Raw genomic sequence first — 15,306 nt, forward strand, 5'->3', positions numbered from 1 at the left:
GTGTTTGTGTATGTATTTAGTTAAAGTGATTTCTGCAAATTAGATCTCTGACATTTGTCTAGCGCTGACAAAGTAGCAGGTTATGTTCAGAGCGTATTTTTCCATTGATACTAACCTAGCCTGTATTTTTGGAACCAAAAACTCAGGCTTACTGCTTTCTCTGAGTAAACATACCCAGGTAGGTGACTAAACCCGCTTTCTAGAATACCCCTCAGGACTGTGTACAAACACCTGAGTTTTAGTTTTTTGTTTGTAGCACAAACACTGAACGGACAGCTAGAGGGCCACGAGGAGGTGATTAATTGAATGCAAAAAAAAAGTCTCTGTGATTAGAATCGCGGAGTGTACCTTTAAGGCATTTTAGGACCATTTGGGAGAAATCCCTCCAATAATACAGTATTTACTGTGAACCCCCTTAGTCAGTAGCCTTGTGGGAATTTAATAACCTCCAGGTGACAACATTTGAAATCACTACAGTCCCATTCAGACCATAAAAAGATATTGTTCATTCATACGTACATACAGACGAAAGCACTACTCTACAGGTCTATGTCTGTGGCGTGTATGCAAGTTACAGTAAATGTCTGTATGGCTGGCTAGTTAACTGGCTAACAGCGTCTGGTTGTAATTTGGGCCCCAGTCTTCTCAATCACTGATTGTGTAGAGGAGGTACGTCTGTTGTTAGCAGTTACTAAGTGTCTGTGAGGGGGTTGAGCTTCCTGGCAGCCCGAGTAAGTCTACAGCCAGACACAAATGGCTCTAATGGTTCAACTGCTTTTCCAGATGAAAGATGGGAATAATGTGTGCCCCCCCCATCTGGGACTAATGCTGTCAGACCCCCCACCCTCAGGTTTCAGTGGTCCCCTGCTGCGGTCTCCCCCACCTACCCTCCAAAAAAAGCCCCTCCGAAGTATGGGGTTCAGAAGCTTGTTAAGTCTAGGCTGTCTAGACACATGGATATACAGTAGGCACACTGTTGTGGCCAAGGTCTTAACTCAGCCGAGATGCGTATGGAGATCTGAACTGTGGAGACCCTGCTAAGAGAATGTGGCTGTGCAAACGGTGCGTACCATTCACATACATACATCTGTGCGTGTGTAAATATGTCCGACTGCAGACACACATGGAGGAGTGGTGTGTGGTGTATAGATGTGTGTGCCCCAATGGGTAAAACGTGTATAGGCACGTTCAGCTTGGTGGAGGATATGCATGTCTGTGTGCTCATATTTATAGGACAATACCAGCTCTGTAAAACTCAACTTGGGGTGCCATAAATGTTAGGAGTCAGGCTGCCACTGAGTGGAATCATTAGTGTAATTAGTTTTAATGTGGTCTCACACTTCAGTGGGTGATGAAACGGGGAGAACAATCCTTGTGAAAACGCCTGCAGACTACGATAAGGGAGAAAGAAGAGAGAGAGAGGATGAGAGGATGACAGAAGTGTGGAAGACGATGGAGTGAAAAGCAGAGATGGAAGGAAAGAAAGAGAGCCAAGAAGAGAGATGCCCTATGGGACATGAAAGGAGACGGGCGGAGAGAAACAGCAGATGTATGAGAGTGTGACGCTCTCTCATCACTCAGGCTTTTGAGGAGATGAGTCCAGCATCACCCCCCTCTAAAAGTAAAGATATGTGTGTGTGTGTGTGTGTTTGTATGCATGACTGTGATTGCATACAGAGGTCGTCCAGGGGCTTGTCAATCCAGCGGTGCCACAGCAGCACAAAGGACAGTATCTCCTTCAACATGAAGGTCTTAGTGTCATGCTTCCTACAGCACACCTAGGGTATTCCAGACGCCCAACTCTTGAGTTTGTTAACCTGGAGATGAGGGAAACTCTAGGTTGTCCATTCAAGAGGTAACTCAAACTTTGGGTCAGTTACCATGGTTTCCCTTTTACAATTTTCTTCAATAATATTCTACTGCTTTTTCATCTGTATCTTAATATTCAAAGAAAGTGTCGTTAAATGTTAAATAAATAGACTACATTCAAACTCATTGACTCACGCAGCAAATTAATAAAAGCATTGCAGTTTGTTTTTTGATCGTTCGTGCAATCATTTGTGTTGTGAATTTTTTTATTTGAAAAGTTTTATTAATTAAAATCCTCAACAGCACAAACAATGATTACCTTACAGCACAAACAATCCGCAATTTCAGTTCTGCTGCTGTTGCTTTTTTTTCTGTGTGTGCTCATACTGCCCATAGAACGTGTCAGAACTTCTAACACCAGTGGGGTGAAGTGGGACAACCTTGTTTTCTTGCCGGTTGCCATGGTGTCTCGTAGTATCGGAGCTCCATTGCTGCTGAAGCAGAACTTCTAACACCAGTGAGGTGAAGTGGGACGACCTTGTTTTCTTGCCGGTTGCCATGGTGTCTCGTAGTATCGGAGCGCCATTGCTGCTGAAGCATGCGCCTGACTCAGAGTCAACATGCACCAACTCAGATTGGGTGTTCTGGAATGGAACACTCAGAGTTTCTCCATCCCAGGGATCATCAGGGTTAGGCTCAGAGTTTATTAAACCTGCTTTCTGGAATACCCTCCTAGTCATTCGCATGCACACACACACACACTTAAAGGGAAAGCATACACACAGAAGAACCCTCCACATTGCATCATACATGCATTGTTTACTAAATCTCTCTTCCTGTCAGAGGAAGTGCAATGATCCCTGAGATGGTAGCCTGGCAACCGTGAAGTGGTGGAAGGACCCAAATGTACTTGGTGTAAGTGAGATGAAGATGAAGATGATGATGAAGCTGTGTAAGGCGTGAGAATGAAAACAATCCCCTGGTGGGTAGAGTCCCAGGTTCAACACCTTTGGCATAACTCACCGCAAAACAATGTGCTGCAAAATGTACTAGAGTAGATAACACCTGAGATTGTCAGATGAAGAGATTCTGAAATGCTACCTACATGGTAACATGGTGCGGATGCAAGGGAAATCACAGAACATGGTGTTCCCAACAACAAAGTGGAGAGACACACACACACACAGAAAAAGACTGGGAGACAGAAAGTGAGAGAGGGAAAGAGAAAGGGAGAGAGAGCCAGAGAGATAGTGTGAGTGACAGAGAGGGTGTGAGAGCGAAAGAGAGTGAGAGAGAGAGAGAGAGAGATAGAGAGAGAGAAGTTGTGTTTGACAGAGAGAGTGCAAGAGTGTTTGTGTGTGTGACAGAGAGAGTGCAAGACCGAAAGAGACTGTGAGAGAGAGAGAGAGAGAGAGAGAGAAGGTGGGTGGTTGACAGTGAGAGTGCAAGAGAGTGTGTGTGTGTGTGTGTGTGTGTGTGTGTGTGTGTGTGTGTGTGTGTGTGTGTGTAAGATAAATGGAGTCTAGTGTGTCCAGGCAGCCGGTGAGCTGTCAGGCCTCAGAGGGATCAGTGGCGGGGCTCAGCGGGAGGACAGACAGAGAGGGGAGTTATATTTTTTATTAAACCGTCTCTGTGAGTAGAAAAACAATAACAACAACAAAAGAAGAACAAAGAAGCAACGACTGGCTGGCAGGCGTGACACCGCTGCCACTGTCTCGGACAAAAAAACTAAACAAAACGCCTTGTGGGTATATTAAAACACACACACACACACACATATAGATGCACACACACTCACACACACATGAAACGGCACCTCGAAAGGACAACAAAAAGTAATGCCAGATCTGAATTACAGCATACAAAAAAGTGCTTCAGCAACATCTACCATTTAAAGATGTGACCTTTGCGACCTGTGTTTAGAAAAAAAAAAAATGGAAAAAGATGAAAAAGAAAAAGAAGATTAACGTTTGGCAACTGTGTCTGTGTGAGAGTTGTGTGCGTGTTAATGAGAGACAGACTGGGCGCAGAGCTGGCATACGGACCTCCACACACACACACACACACACACACACACACACACACACACACACACACACACACACACACACCCTTCGCTGCAGAGTCGACCAAAGCGCTGACAGCTGCTGGCAAGTGGTGTGGAGAAAGAAAGACGGCGGGGCCGACAGCGAGCCTCTGGATCAGGGGCCTTATCAGGGCCCCGTCTCGCCAGGGAGGCCCACACAGAGCACCGCCCACAGACGCTACAATACAAGCAAATTATTCTGAAGTGAACTGCAACTGAGGATTGAACAGTTCCTGTGTGTGTATCTGTGTGTGGCAATTACACTATCAGTGCTTGGCTATGGCGATTATGGAGGCTACTTGATAACCCCAGTGTGTGTGTTGTGGTGCAAGAGGAAGAACTCTTGAATGTGAGTGTGTGTGTGTGTGTGTGTGTGTGACAGTTTGGCTAACCATTGCAGAGTCCCAACACTGCTCAAGATGCAGTGCCAAAGAGCAGCTCCAAAGCCTTAGTACGTGTGTGTGTGTGTGTGTGTGTGTGTGTGTGTGTGTGTGTGTGTGTGTGTGTGTGTGTGTGTGTGTGTGTGTGTGTGTGTGTGTGTGCGTCAGTGCATGTATTTAACTTCCCCACGTCAGTCTTCTTGGCCTTGGTCAGAGTCGGGGGGCCATCAATTTTATGAAGCACATCACAAAGGCGTCGGGGCTGGCCGTTAAAATAAGAGGTTGGCTGGCTCTGTGAACACGGGTCAACCCTCTCCTCTCCTCGCGGAGATGAGAAAGGACACCGTCGTACAAAAACACCCTGCATAAGAATGGCCCTATAAAACACATGCACACATGAAAGGAACATCCTCCTGGTTAACTGATGACTGGGAATGTGTAACTCCACATTTGTATGTTCTGAGTAATCTCATATGACATAGGCAGCTCTGCTCCTCCCCAACAGGAGAGGTAGAGAACATTCCAGGCGCGAACTGATTGGCTGAGTCACTGTGGGAGGCCACTTGTGATTGGCTCAGGCACGGACGTGACCCGCCTCCTCCAATGCTGTGGTCAAAAGATAGAGAAAGAGAGAGAGAGAGAGAGAGAGAGAGAGAGAGAGAGAGAGAGAGAGAGAGAGAGAGAGAGAGAGAGAGACAGAGAGTGAGAGAACGAGGAGAGGTGGAGGCATTAGTCGCCCACGTCGCTGTCCTGGTCGCCGATGACCCACAGGAAGTGAAAGCTGAGGGCGAGCAGGGCGGTGCCCAGGAGGTCACCTAGTGCCGTCAGGTACGGGATGGAGAAGCTGTCTGGGTCCTTCCCACTGCGCCACATGGAGTGGACCATCCAATCAGAGATGCACAACAGCAAGAACACCTGAGAAGAGGAGAGTGTGAGAGAAGGAGAGATGGAGAGGGGGGAAGGGGGGAGGGGAGAGACAGAGAGGGAGAGAGGAAAGAGAGAGAGAGATTAATGAGAGGAGCCCAGTAGTGTAATGATATGCTGCGCCTGTTCTCCTTTGATGCATCCATCCTGCCAAAAAAAGCCCTAAGAGGCCACATAGCCCTAAGCCCCTCAGGCTTGTGTGCAAACCTACTGGGACAGAAGAAAGGACACAATGCACACGCATGCACACACTGAAATTGAACAACTCACAAAAAGAACATTGCTCACTTCTCTCTCTCCCTCTCACACACACACACGTCTCCCTAGACACAGTGGGGCACCTGCTCAAAGCTAGAGATATCCTGCGGAGAGATAAACTTGGCAGCGGTCTGCATCTCTCTCTTGTGCCTGATAAGGGACACAGCAGCTCCTATTCCTGTTCCTGCTGTAACACTCCTAGTCCCAGGGCTACGTGCTCCACGCTGCTGCTATGTCTTTCAATGGGATTAGTAATCCTGACTGCACTATCTTTCCAGACAAGACTGCAGTCCAGAACTACTTTGTCGTCACCGGCTTACCCATTCCGAAAAACATCGACATGGGCTCAGATATTCACCTCTCCATCGAAGTTCAGTTCAAACAGAATATAGCAGGCACTGACAATGAAAACTCTGATCTGCACAGAACCTTGCCCATGCAGGTCCTTTTGGTTTCTAAAGGTGTCGATTTTTGTTCCTTGAGTACTTGAGTCCGTGTCATGGCATCATAACTTAAGTTCCATTAGCATGCACAACTTCCCTGTGCTTTGATTAACATTTAAAGTGTCAAACTTACAACTAGCCTACATTCAGTTCAGTACTCTGAAGGGCTATTCTTAACCACTATAGCGCATTAGCGTGGCTGACTCAGTGTGTCTGGCCAAAAGAATATTGTCACTTGACCTCCATTAACTCTCCAAATGTCCCACTTTCAGACGCTCCGATTCCTGTGCTTGTTCCACTTGGATCAATCCTAGTTATGATCTCTTTCACATGCATGGGTACGTCCAAGCACTGTTTAGAAGTTTCAGACACACAGACACAAAGAGAGGAATAAAGGGAGAGAGAGAGAGAGAGAGAGAGAGAGAGAAAGAACAGAAAAGGAAATGGACTGAGACAAAGGAAGGACGCGAGAGAGAGGAGAGAAAATCTTCACATAAAAGGAGTTAGCTTGGGCAAAAAGGGCAGGTTTGATCTCCCGCTGCTGGCTGCGGGTTTGTGTATGTGTGTGTGTGTGTGTGTGTGTGTACTTCTAAGTCTTCCTTTCTCACTGCTAATGAGGGGTATTTGTGCAATGGCAGACACCAGTGCCTGTGAGAGTGGTTTTTGATGCCGTCGTTTTTGAAGGTAGTGAGAGACCTTTTCAATACACACACACACACACACACACACACACACACGGTTACACACACACAAACACACGAGTGCTCTACCTCATGTCTCTGAGTGACAAGAGAACACACGTACACACAGCAGGAAAACACATACATATATGCTAAACAGCAGGAATATACAAATACAAATACACAGGCTCACACATTAACCTGCAGATACATGCTCTGAGCAAACACACACACTCACAAACATATACAGACTGTCTCACTCAAAAATCTCTCCCCCTCTCTCTCTCTCTCACACACACACACACACACACACACACACACACACACACACACACCACCCCGGTGTGCTGTGTAGAAGTCCGCAGTGGGGCAGAAAGAGCTTCATTTATTTGGAAATGAAAACTGCTGAGGGATCATTAATCAGCCCCGGCCTGGACTGCTGGGCAGAGCTGAGGTGAGGGACAGCCACACCTCTGAGCCAGCAGCGCTGCTAGGGTGTGTGTGTGTGTGTGTGTGTGTGTGTGTGTGTGTGTGTGTGTAGGGGGGGGGTTCTGGGGTCTTTCTCCTGATTTAACACATTAAAACCGATGGACAGCTAAAGGACTGAGCAGGACACGCGTCTTTGGACAGAACACAGACGGGGGGAGATTGCCTTCTGCTAGATCAGGAAGCAGACTGAGCTACACACAAAGCTAGACAAAGCCACACAGGTATAGGGTAACATATATAGATATATGTATATATGTCTATAGGGTAACCCACAGGAGAAATAGCAGGAGTTCAGAAAGGAAATCAGCGTCAGAGGAAAAAAATAAATAAATAATAAAAAAAAAAAATCAAGAGAACCAAAATGCATATAGCTAAAAAAAGGCAAACATGACATCGGAGAATAGAAAATTATTTTACAAATAAACTGTTAGTAAATAATGGATTCATATACTATAATAAAATAATAAAAGCTAATGCACTACATAATGTGTTTATCTAAAGAGATATTCAGCAATGAAATTGCTTATAAATAGCTGACAGCCAAACTTTCATAGGTTCACTAAGAACCTTTTAACTGGGAGTTTTAAGTAAAAACATTAAAAGCCACTTTGTGGAGACCAACCAAAGATACTTTTAGAGTAGAAAAAAATGTAGCCTCTAGTCTCTGCAGGGCAATTAGCAGGTCAATCAGCTAAAGAGCCAGTGAGAGTCAACCCTTGGCGCATTTCCACTATCACTAAAAAACCCAGTATCTGGGGAAAAGCCTCAGAATTGTTTTGGTTTCCCACTCTGAGGCTGGACAGGGGGTATGGCTTAAAGTCCTAGGGTGGGGCAAATTCGAATGGAATACAACGCAACAATAAAACCGGAGAAATCTAAAATTGGAAGCGTTAGTTTAGGTTGCCTAGCGACGGATATTTCTTAGCTTGTATTTGCAGAGGTAAAATATTTTACGGATAAATCAACACTGCGCAAAAGAATCAAGGACACGGTTTCCAACAACTTCATGTCATGCTTAAATGTCATTTTAATTTATTTTACGCGTACTTGCGTGACCGTTGCTAAGCACTGTTTAGAAGTTTCGAGCGTTGATGTTCTCTGTTTGCTAATGTCCTCGAAATTGCAACTCGTAATGGAACCCGAAGACCGAGGCTATTCACTGGTGCTTAAGCCCGAGGAAAAGCCTCTAGGTTGGCCCCGATCTGAAATGGAAAAAGGCCACCTGAGTGGTCAGCAGAACTGGAGGAGGCAGAGAGTTTACGGAGGCCCTGACAGGGTTTATGGATCATTCACATGTGTTTTATGAGTTGTGTTAACACGTGGAGAAGAGGGGAAGGGGGAGTGTTTGTGTCTGTGTGTATGTGTGTGTGTGCGCGAGAGAGAAAGAGTGGAGAGTGGGTACGAGTGAGGTGTGACAGTGTGTGTGTGTGTGTGTGTGTGTGTGTGTGTGTGTGAGATAGAGAAAGAGAGACAGGGGGAGAGAAAGAGAGAGAGAGAGAAATAGAGAGTATGTGTGTGTGTGTGTGTGTGTGTGTGTGTGTGACGCGTGTCTGGCTGTGAGACTGAAGGTCTCCTGGCACGTTTAGGGGAGAGCCGGGTGCTGACAGGAGCCGCTCTGGGAGTCCCTCAGCAAACCCCCCCATGCGCGCACACACACACACACGCGCGCGCACACACACCCATGCACACACACACAGGGACTTTTCCAGAAACGCCGACAGATGGAGCAAGATAGAGAGAGAAAGAGAGAGAAGGAGAATAAGACGGAGTGTGAGGGAGAGAGAGAGAGAGAGATAGAGAGAGATGGTTTATCTCATTGTGAACATTTAATTGTTATTATTTGTTACTAAGGCCTCCCTTTACATTAACACTTGGCCTCTTCAGGGCCTGAGCTCATCAGCCTTTGGCCTGCAATGTGCAGAGAGTTTCAGGAGAGCAGGTCAAAGGTGTTTACATACTGATATTACTAGAAGCAGACAGACAAACAAGACAAAGACAAGTTCACTCACAGTCCCCCAGACTACAAAAAAGAAATGACCAGACACATCCGCATTGTGAAAACAGGAGAATATCACATCTGGCTAAAAATTAGGAAAGAAATCCTCAACTCACAAAAAGATCTCTTCCTCTGCGCAATGTACACCCCCCCCCCCCCCCCCCCCCCCCCTTATGAAATCTCCCTGATAATCCGAAGGTACATTGACATTGTTACAGACAGAAACAAGCCTGTTCCAGGCCCAGGGAAATGTCCTTGTAAGTGCAGACCTAAACACACAGACAGGCACCCGAAACGACATACGTACCGATGGCAATAACTACATTTGTAGCTCACTTGATAAGGCTAATAACTGTGTTTACCCTCACAGAGGGAACAGAAATCCAGTTATAAAACAGACATGGAAAAAGATAATGCTTGCTGCTTTGTTGCAGTCTGGGTCTGTATATTGTCAATGGTAAGATAATAGGAGACTCTTTTGGAAGACACATTTTGCTCACCTCTTGGGAACATAATTACATCAACAGTGCAGAAGAATTCAAGAAAGCCATAGACAATTATACTGCCCTAGATGACCCTCTCATGTCCTCAGTAAAAAGGGTGCCAAACAGGCCGTGGGAATAATTGACAACATATTTAGAAGAAAAAATAAAAAACCCACAAACACACACAGTAGAAAAAGCAAGATCGGAAGGAGAAACTTGGCTTGAGGCAGAATGTCAATCAATAAGGAAAGATTATCCAATCAGAAACACAGAGATCCAAATAATACATCAATTCCACTTCTATATTGTGAGACACGAAAACAATGTAAGTGCACATTCAGAACTAAGAAAGCTCAGTACACCTACAAGCAACTGACACTGAGGACACAATACACACCCACACGTTTTGAGACAATCGGGTGGCGAATCGGAATCAAAAACAAAATAATAATAATAAAATAAATCATGAAGAATTACTGATACAAGATGGAGATATCTGGACAAACGATTCCCAAACTCTTTTTAAGAGTCCTATCAGATCAAAACATGAACCAAAGTCTATGTGAACAGTAACCTGCAGAAGGTATTTTGCTGTAACTCCCGGCTCATAAACGTATGAAACACAAAATCTTGAGAAAAAAGCTACATTGGATTCTTACCAAATGAACACACTACTGATCATATTTACACCCTAACACACCCCAACTGAAAAATATCCTCAAAATCAAAATAAGTGATTCACTTGTTTTGTCAACCATCTGGTATTATAGATAGATTCTACAAATGAATTGAAAGTGGTGTAGGGGGTAAAATCATTGTACTCGGGAGCAAAGTGTGGCATTAAAACTGGATCCAAAAGAACTCAATATATGCCTCAGGGGAGCGGGGTGAGACAGGGCTGCTCTTTAAGCCCAACTCTATTTAACATATATATCAGCGAGTTGGCAACCACACTGGAGAAGTCATCGGCACCTGTACTCACTCTGTACTCACTCTGTACTCTGTACGACAGTGAGGTCAAATTCCTGCTCTATGCTGAGGACCTAGTCCTTCTTTCACCAATGGAGGAATTCAATTAGACCTTCTTCAAAAGTTTTGCCAGACCTGCCAAACACACAAAATCCAGTGGCCCACACTCTTTTCATTATAAAGCCTTGCACTACCAAGAGCTGACCAAAAAGATAAAAACTCGCCTACCAGCCTGGACATCAGCCATCCTGTTCTAGTAATACGTATTCGGCTTAAACACATTTCAGCAAACCTAAAAGACAATTACAGTAAATACCGGCAACCTAAAATAAAATCACGCAAGATGCAATGCTATTTGGCCCTGAACAAAGAGTATACATTAGCAGATTACCTACCTCAAATAAAAGAAACAAATTAAAAAAATACATTGACAAAATGCTGTTTTTGTATTGCCCTGAGCACCGCTTAAGAAAAGGCAAAAGAAACTGACAGACACAAAAAACGTGGCTGCCAAGAGAAATAAGCATCTGTGTCAACAGTGCAAAGACACTGTCGTTGAGACAGAGCTGCACTTCTTAACAGAGTGCAGAACATTCCAATCAATCCATGATTGCAGAACATTCCAATCAATCCATGATTACTACTTCCCAAAATGTGAAGAAAAACACCCCAAATCCGATGCTTACTCAAACCACAGTAAATGACCCCTCTTAGCCCAAGACCACACACATGCACACACACACACACACACAGACTAATAAATTCACATACATGCACGCACGCACACAGATGCAGTCATCCAAACTATCCTACTGTTTAAAAAAATTATAATAATAGTTAAATAATTCATAATTAATAAGTACTATTGCTAACTGATTACCAATCTGGTTATTATACTGTACCTGTACATGTTCTGATTTTGAATATATGTGTTCTGATTTCGTGTGTGTCAACAACTGTTGATGTGTATATGCCCTGTATCTGTAATTGTCCTGTATGTAATGACTGCTTTGTCATTCCAATAAATAAAGCAAAATTTCAGAGAGACAGAGAGAGAGAGAGAGAGGGTGAGAGTGAGTGAGAGAGAGAGAGAGAGAGAGAGAGAGGGTCAGAGAGAGAGGGTGAGAGAAAGGGAGAGTATTTGTATATCTCCAATACAGTTTGACAGCAAAGTTATTAACAGTGAGATTTACCCACATCTCCAGGGGAGATAAAGCTATTAACAGCGCAACTGTCTGACGTATTGAAATGTATACTTACACACACACACACACACACACACACACACACACACACACACACACACACACACACACACACACACACACACACACACACACACACACACACACACACACCTTCTGTTTACTCTTCTCCTGAAAAATGCATCAGTAATGCAAGATTACTCAAAGGCCTGCAGTGTGCTCTGAGGGAGATGGAAAGGAGTAGAGAGAGAGAGAGAGAGAGAGAGAGAGAGAGAGATGGTAGCTCACTCATAGTTTACTGTTTACTCTCTCTCGCTCTCTAACACTCATTCCTTTCTCACTTTCTATCTACATCATTCAACCGATCCACACACACACACACACACACACACACACACACACACACACACACACACACACACACACACACACACACACACACACACACACACACACACACACACACACACACACACACACACACACACACACACAGCCCTAGAGGAAAATGTCTCAGTCTGCGTGCAAGTTTGTGTGTGTGACAGAGAGAGAGCCTGTATGAAAGTGTTTATCTTTCTTTGAAAGTATGGGTGTATCTGTGGGGGCATGTTCTCATGGGTGTGTTTCCCTGTCTGTGAAACTGTGAGAGTGTGCCATGTATGTGAAAATAGAGCTGTGAGTGTGTGTGTGTGTGTGTGTGTGTGTGTGTGTGTGTGTGTGTGTGTGTGTGCGCGTGCGTACTTGAGTGTATGCTAACAAAGTGGTTTCCATGTCTGTGGAAATGAGCATCGGCATACCTGCAGCTACGCCTGTGTGTGTGTGTGTGGTTGAGAAAGAGAGAGAGTGAGAGAGAAAGTGTGTGTGTGTGTACGCACACATGGGTAGGTTTACAGGTCTGAGAAGGAAGTGTGCATGTACTTAGAGTGTGTGTGTGTGTGTGTGCACGTGCAAGTGTACATATGTGAGGTCACACTCCCTCATCTCTCTTGGTGTGGCCGCTGCCACTCACCCTGAGTCCCTGTGCTTTGATGAAACACTGTAGCTTTTGTCCCTTCTCACAGGGGCCCCTGCTTAGGGGGCCCAGGAGACCCTGTGGGTCCATCAGGGGCCCTTAAGGGCTCCCAAAGCCCAGGGTTGGCTGTGGGTTAATGGCATAGTTACGTCTGGGCCCCGAATGTTTGTGTACCTAACACAAGCGCTCTCTTCCTGGCACCTAGAACATTCCGGGCCCTCAGAGGGTCATAGGTGAAGGGTTAAGGGTCACTGTAAGGAACATGGTGTCTGAGTGCGAGTATGGGTCACTGTGAGTAGACTCTAAAGGCATGCTAGACATCTGCACATATACAATTCAAGTTGACACTTCACAAATTTTCATCCTCCAGATGCTTTCTTGAAATGAAAAGAAAGAAAAACAAACACACACACACACAAAAAAAACTGAAATCCTTCCTTCCCTTTTCTCTACATGTTCTTCAGTCTCCTCTCCACATAAAATTGAAAAGCTACGAAAATAAACTGGCTTTTTGCTTTCTATGTTATCTCCTCGATGTGGTATACGCTAGGACTATACCTCTCTTGTCAGCCATTTTGCATAAAAAGCCTCTGCCAAATGAATTCAAGTAAATTAAATTCTATGGGTCTGAGGTAAAACCTGAGATATATTATATCTGGTCGAGCTACTTTTAATAGCTAATAGCCTGGCAGGAGTGTGCCTTTTAAATAGGTGTTGTTAAATGCTGTGTTTTGCATATTTGCGTGCGATGACTCTGGGGAACTTTCCGGGACACCAATCAAACAGGACTGGGGAAGGACATTAGAGTATTCACTTGTCTGTTCCGCCAACCAAATCATTCATAATCTATGCTGTGAAAACAACTACAAGAGGTTCAATTCCCCGCCATATAAGAAAATCTGCAATGCCTTGCTTATTTCTTTTAGAGAGATCAACCGTCTTTTCTTTTCTTCTTCCCTTCATCAGTCGTGTTCTGTGTGTTTGGCTCTCCTCAGTTCTGCCTTCAGTTCAATCCATCCCTTTCTCTCCCTCTCTTTCTCCCTTCTTGCAAAAAGAGTTGATTACATAGTAATTAGCAGGCCTGACTGGTTTGTGTGAGGGAGTGCAGGCTTGCGGAGGAGAGTAATTGCGCTGCTCGGCAGACAGAGGCGACGCGCACGCCAGGGGGGAGGGAGGAGAGGAGAGGACAGGGGCGCAACTATGAAAATTGCACGCAAAAATGGACTCGCTGGCACATGAAAGGTGTGAGGCTGCGTTTCAGACGGATACCTCCTGCCCAACCACCTGTCCACGTACAGGACAAACCAAAACACGGTTCACTGGCAAAGAGCCTTGCTGACATAGGCCCCAATCTATCCAACCTCCACGCCACTCCCCCACACACAGCACACAGGAGGGGAGAAAGACAGACAGACAGACAGACAGACAGACAGACAGACAGACAGACAGTTTTCTGGCACTGCTGCTGAGTACAGTATGACCGCTGTTCCACAGACTAAACACAGAAGAGAAACAAACATACCTGCGTGGCGCCATGTTTTTGCTACTGTGGGCTGCGATCACTGTCTGTCTGTGAGCATGAGTGTGTGTGTGTGTGTGACTGTTTGAGTGTGTGTGTGTGTGTGTGTGCAGAGATAGAGAGGGGAGCGAGAGAGAGCATGCAGAAGCATTTTCCTGGCACAGTTCCTTGTAACCATGGACATGTCCTTGATGCAAATCTACACTGCTGCCGGTTCCTGTCCTCATCTAAATATTCCCTTAAACACACACACACACACACACACACACACACACACACACACACACACACACACACACACACACACACACACACACACACACACACACACACACCAATCCTTTGCAGAGACATGCCTGATGCATTGTGCTTATTCATGCGTAGTTTGTCTCTGATGACAAGCACATTGTGAACATACTTTTCAACAGCAATGCTGCGCATAGACTAAATGTTATTTAGAGTCGATGTTAGTCTATGTGTTAGTGCAGCCAAGCAGAGTCCATGCTTACACCTGCCTCGTTTCCCACACGCTCTTACACTCTCTCACACACACACACACACACACACACACAGTTTGTAAGTTTGCCTGCCTTCCTCCCACTGGCTGATAGCTGATGTATACTGCAAGCACACCAACATCTCTGGCCGTATGTTCCTATCTACATCTAAAAACACAGACAAACTCAGACACATCTCTGGTGGATGTCCAACCTGCCGCTGGCAGTCATATATTACACACACACAGACAGACAAAGACAATGATGCTCATGGGTGTTTCTTCAGTGCCTGACCAAAATAGTGTTGGCTGCTACTTATAACAATGGATGCAAAAGCACACACACACACACACACACACACACACACACACACACACACACACACACACACACACACACACACACACACACACACACACACACACACACACACACAAAAAGTCTGTGTCCTGCTTCCCTTCTTTTACAGACAGCAGACAAACATGTCCGGCCTGAGGCCTCCAAACTGTAGGATCCTATCTACATCTAAACACAGACAGACTCAGACACGTGTC

At 45.2% G+C, this 15,306-nt stretch overlaps 1 protein-coding gene and 1 long non-coding RNA gene across 2 annotated transcripts in view; both read right to left on the reverse strand.

Moving 5' to 3' along the window:
• Nucleotides 1–2,070: 2,070 nt before the first annotated feature.
• On the reverse strand, nt 2,071–3,046 carry LOC116224092. The gene is made up of 2 exons (XR_004165424.2): nt 2,347–3,046; nt 2,071–2,249 (listed from the first exon to the last, which is right to left on the reverse strand). It is a non-coding gene; the product is annotated as an uncharacterized LOC116224092 (long non-coding RNA).
• A 365-nt stretch (nt 3,047–3,411) lies between these two features.
• Nucleotides 3,412–15,306, reverse strand: part of slc41a2b (solute carrier family 41 member 2b) — a 31,803-nt gene continuing 19,908 nt past the window's right edge. Inside the window, exon 11 of the mRNA XM_012823497.3 lies at nt 3,412–5,190. Coding sequence (XP_012678951.1) covers nt 5,005–5,190 — 186 coding nt within the window. The 3' untranslated portion in view covers nt 3,412–5,004. The remainder of the gene's footprint in view (nt 5,191–15,306) is intronic.

Source organism: Clupea harengus, chromosome 16 (genome assembly GCF_900700415.2).
Source record: "Clupea harengus chromosome 16, Ch_v2.0.2, whole genome shotgun sequence".
Classification (NCBI taxonomy): domain Eukaryota; kingdom Metazoa; phylum Chordata; class Actinopteri; order Clupeiformes; family Clupeidae; genus Clupea; species Clupea harengus.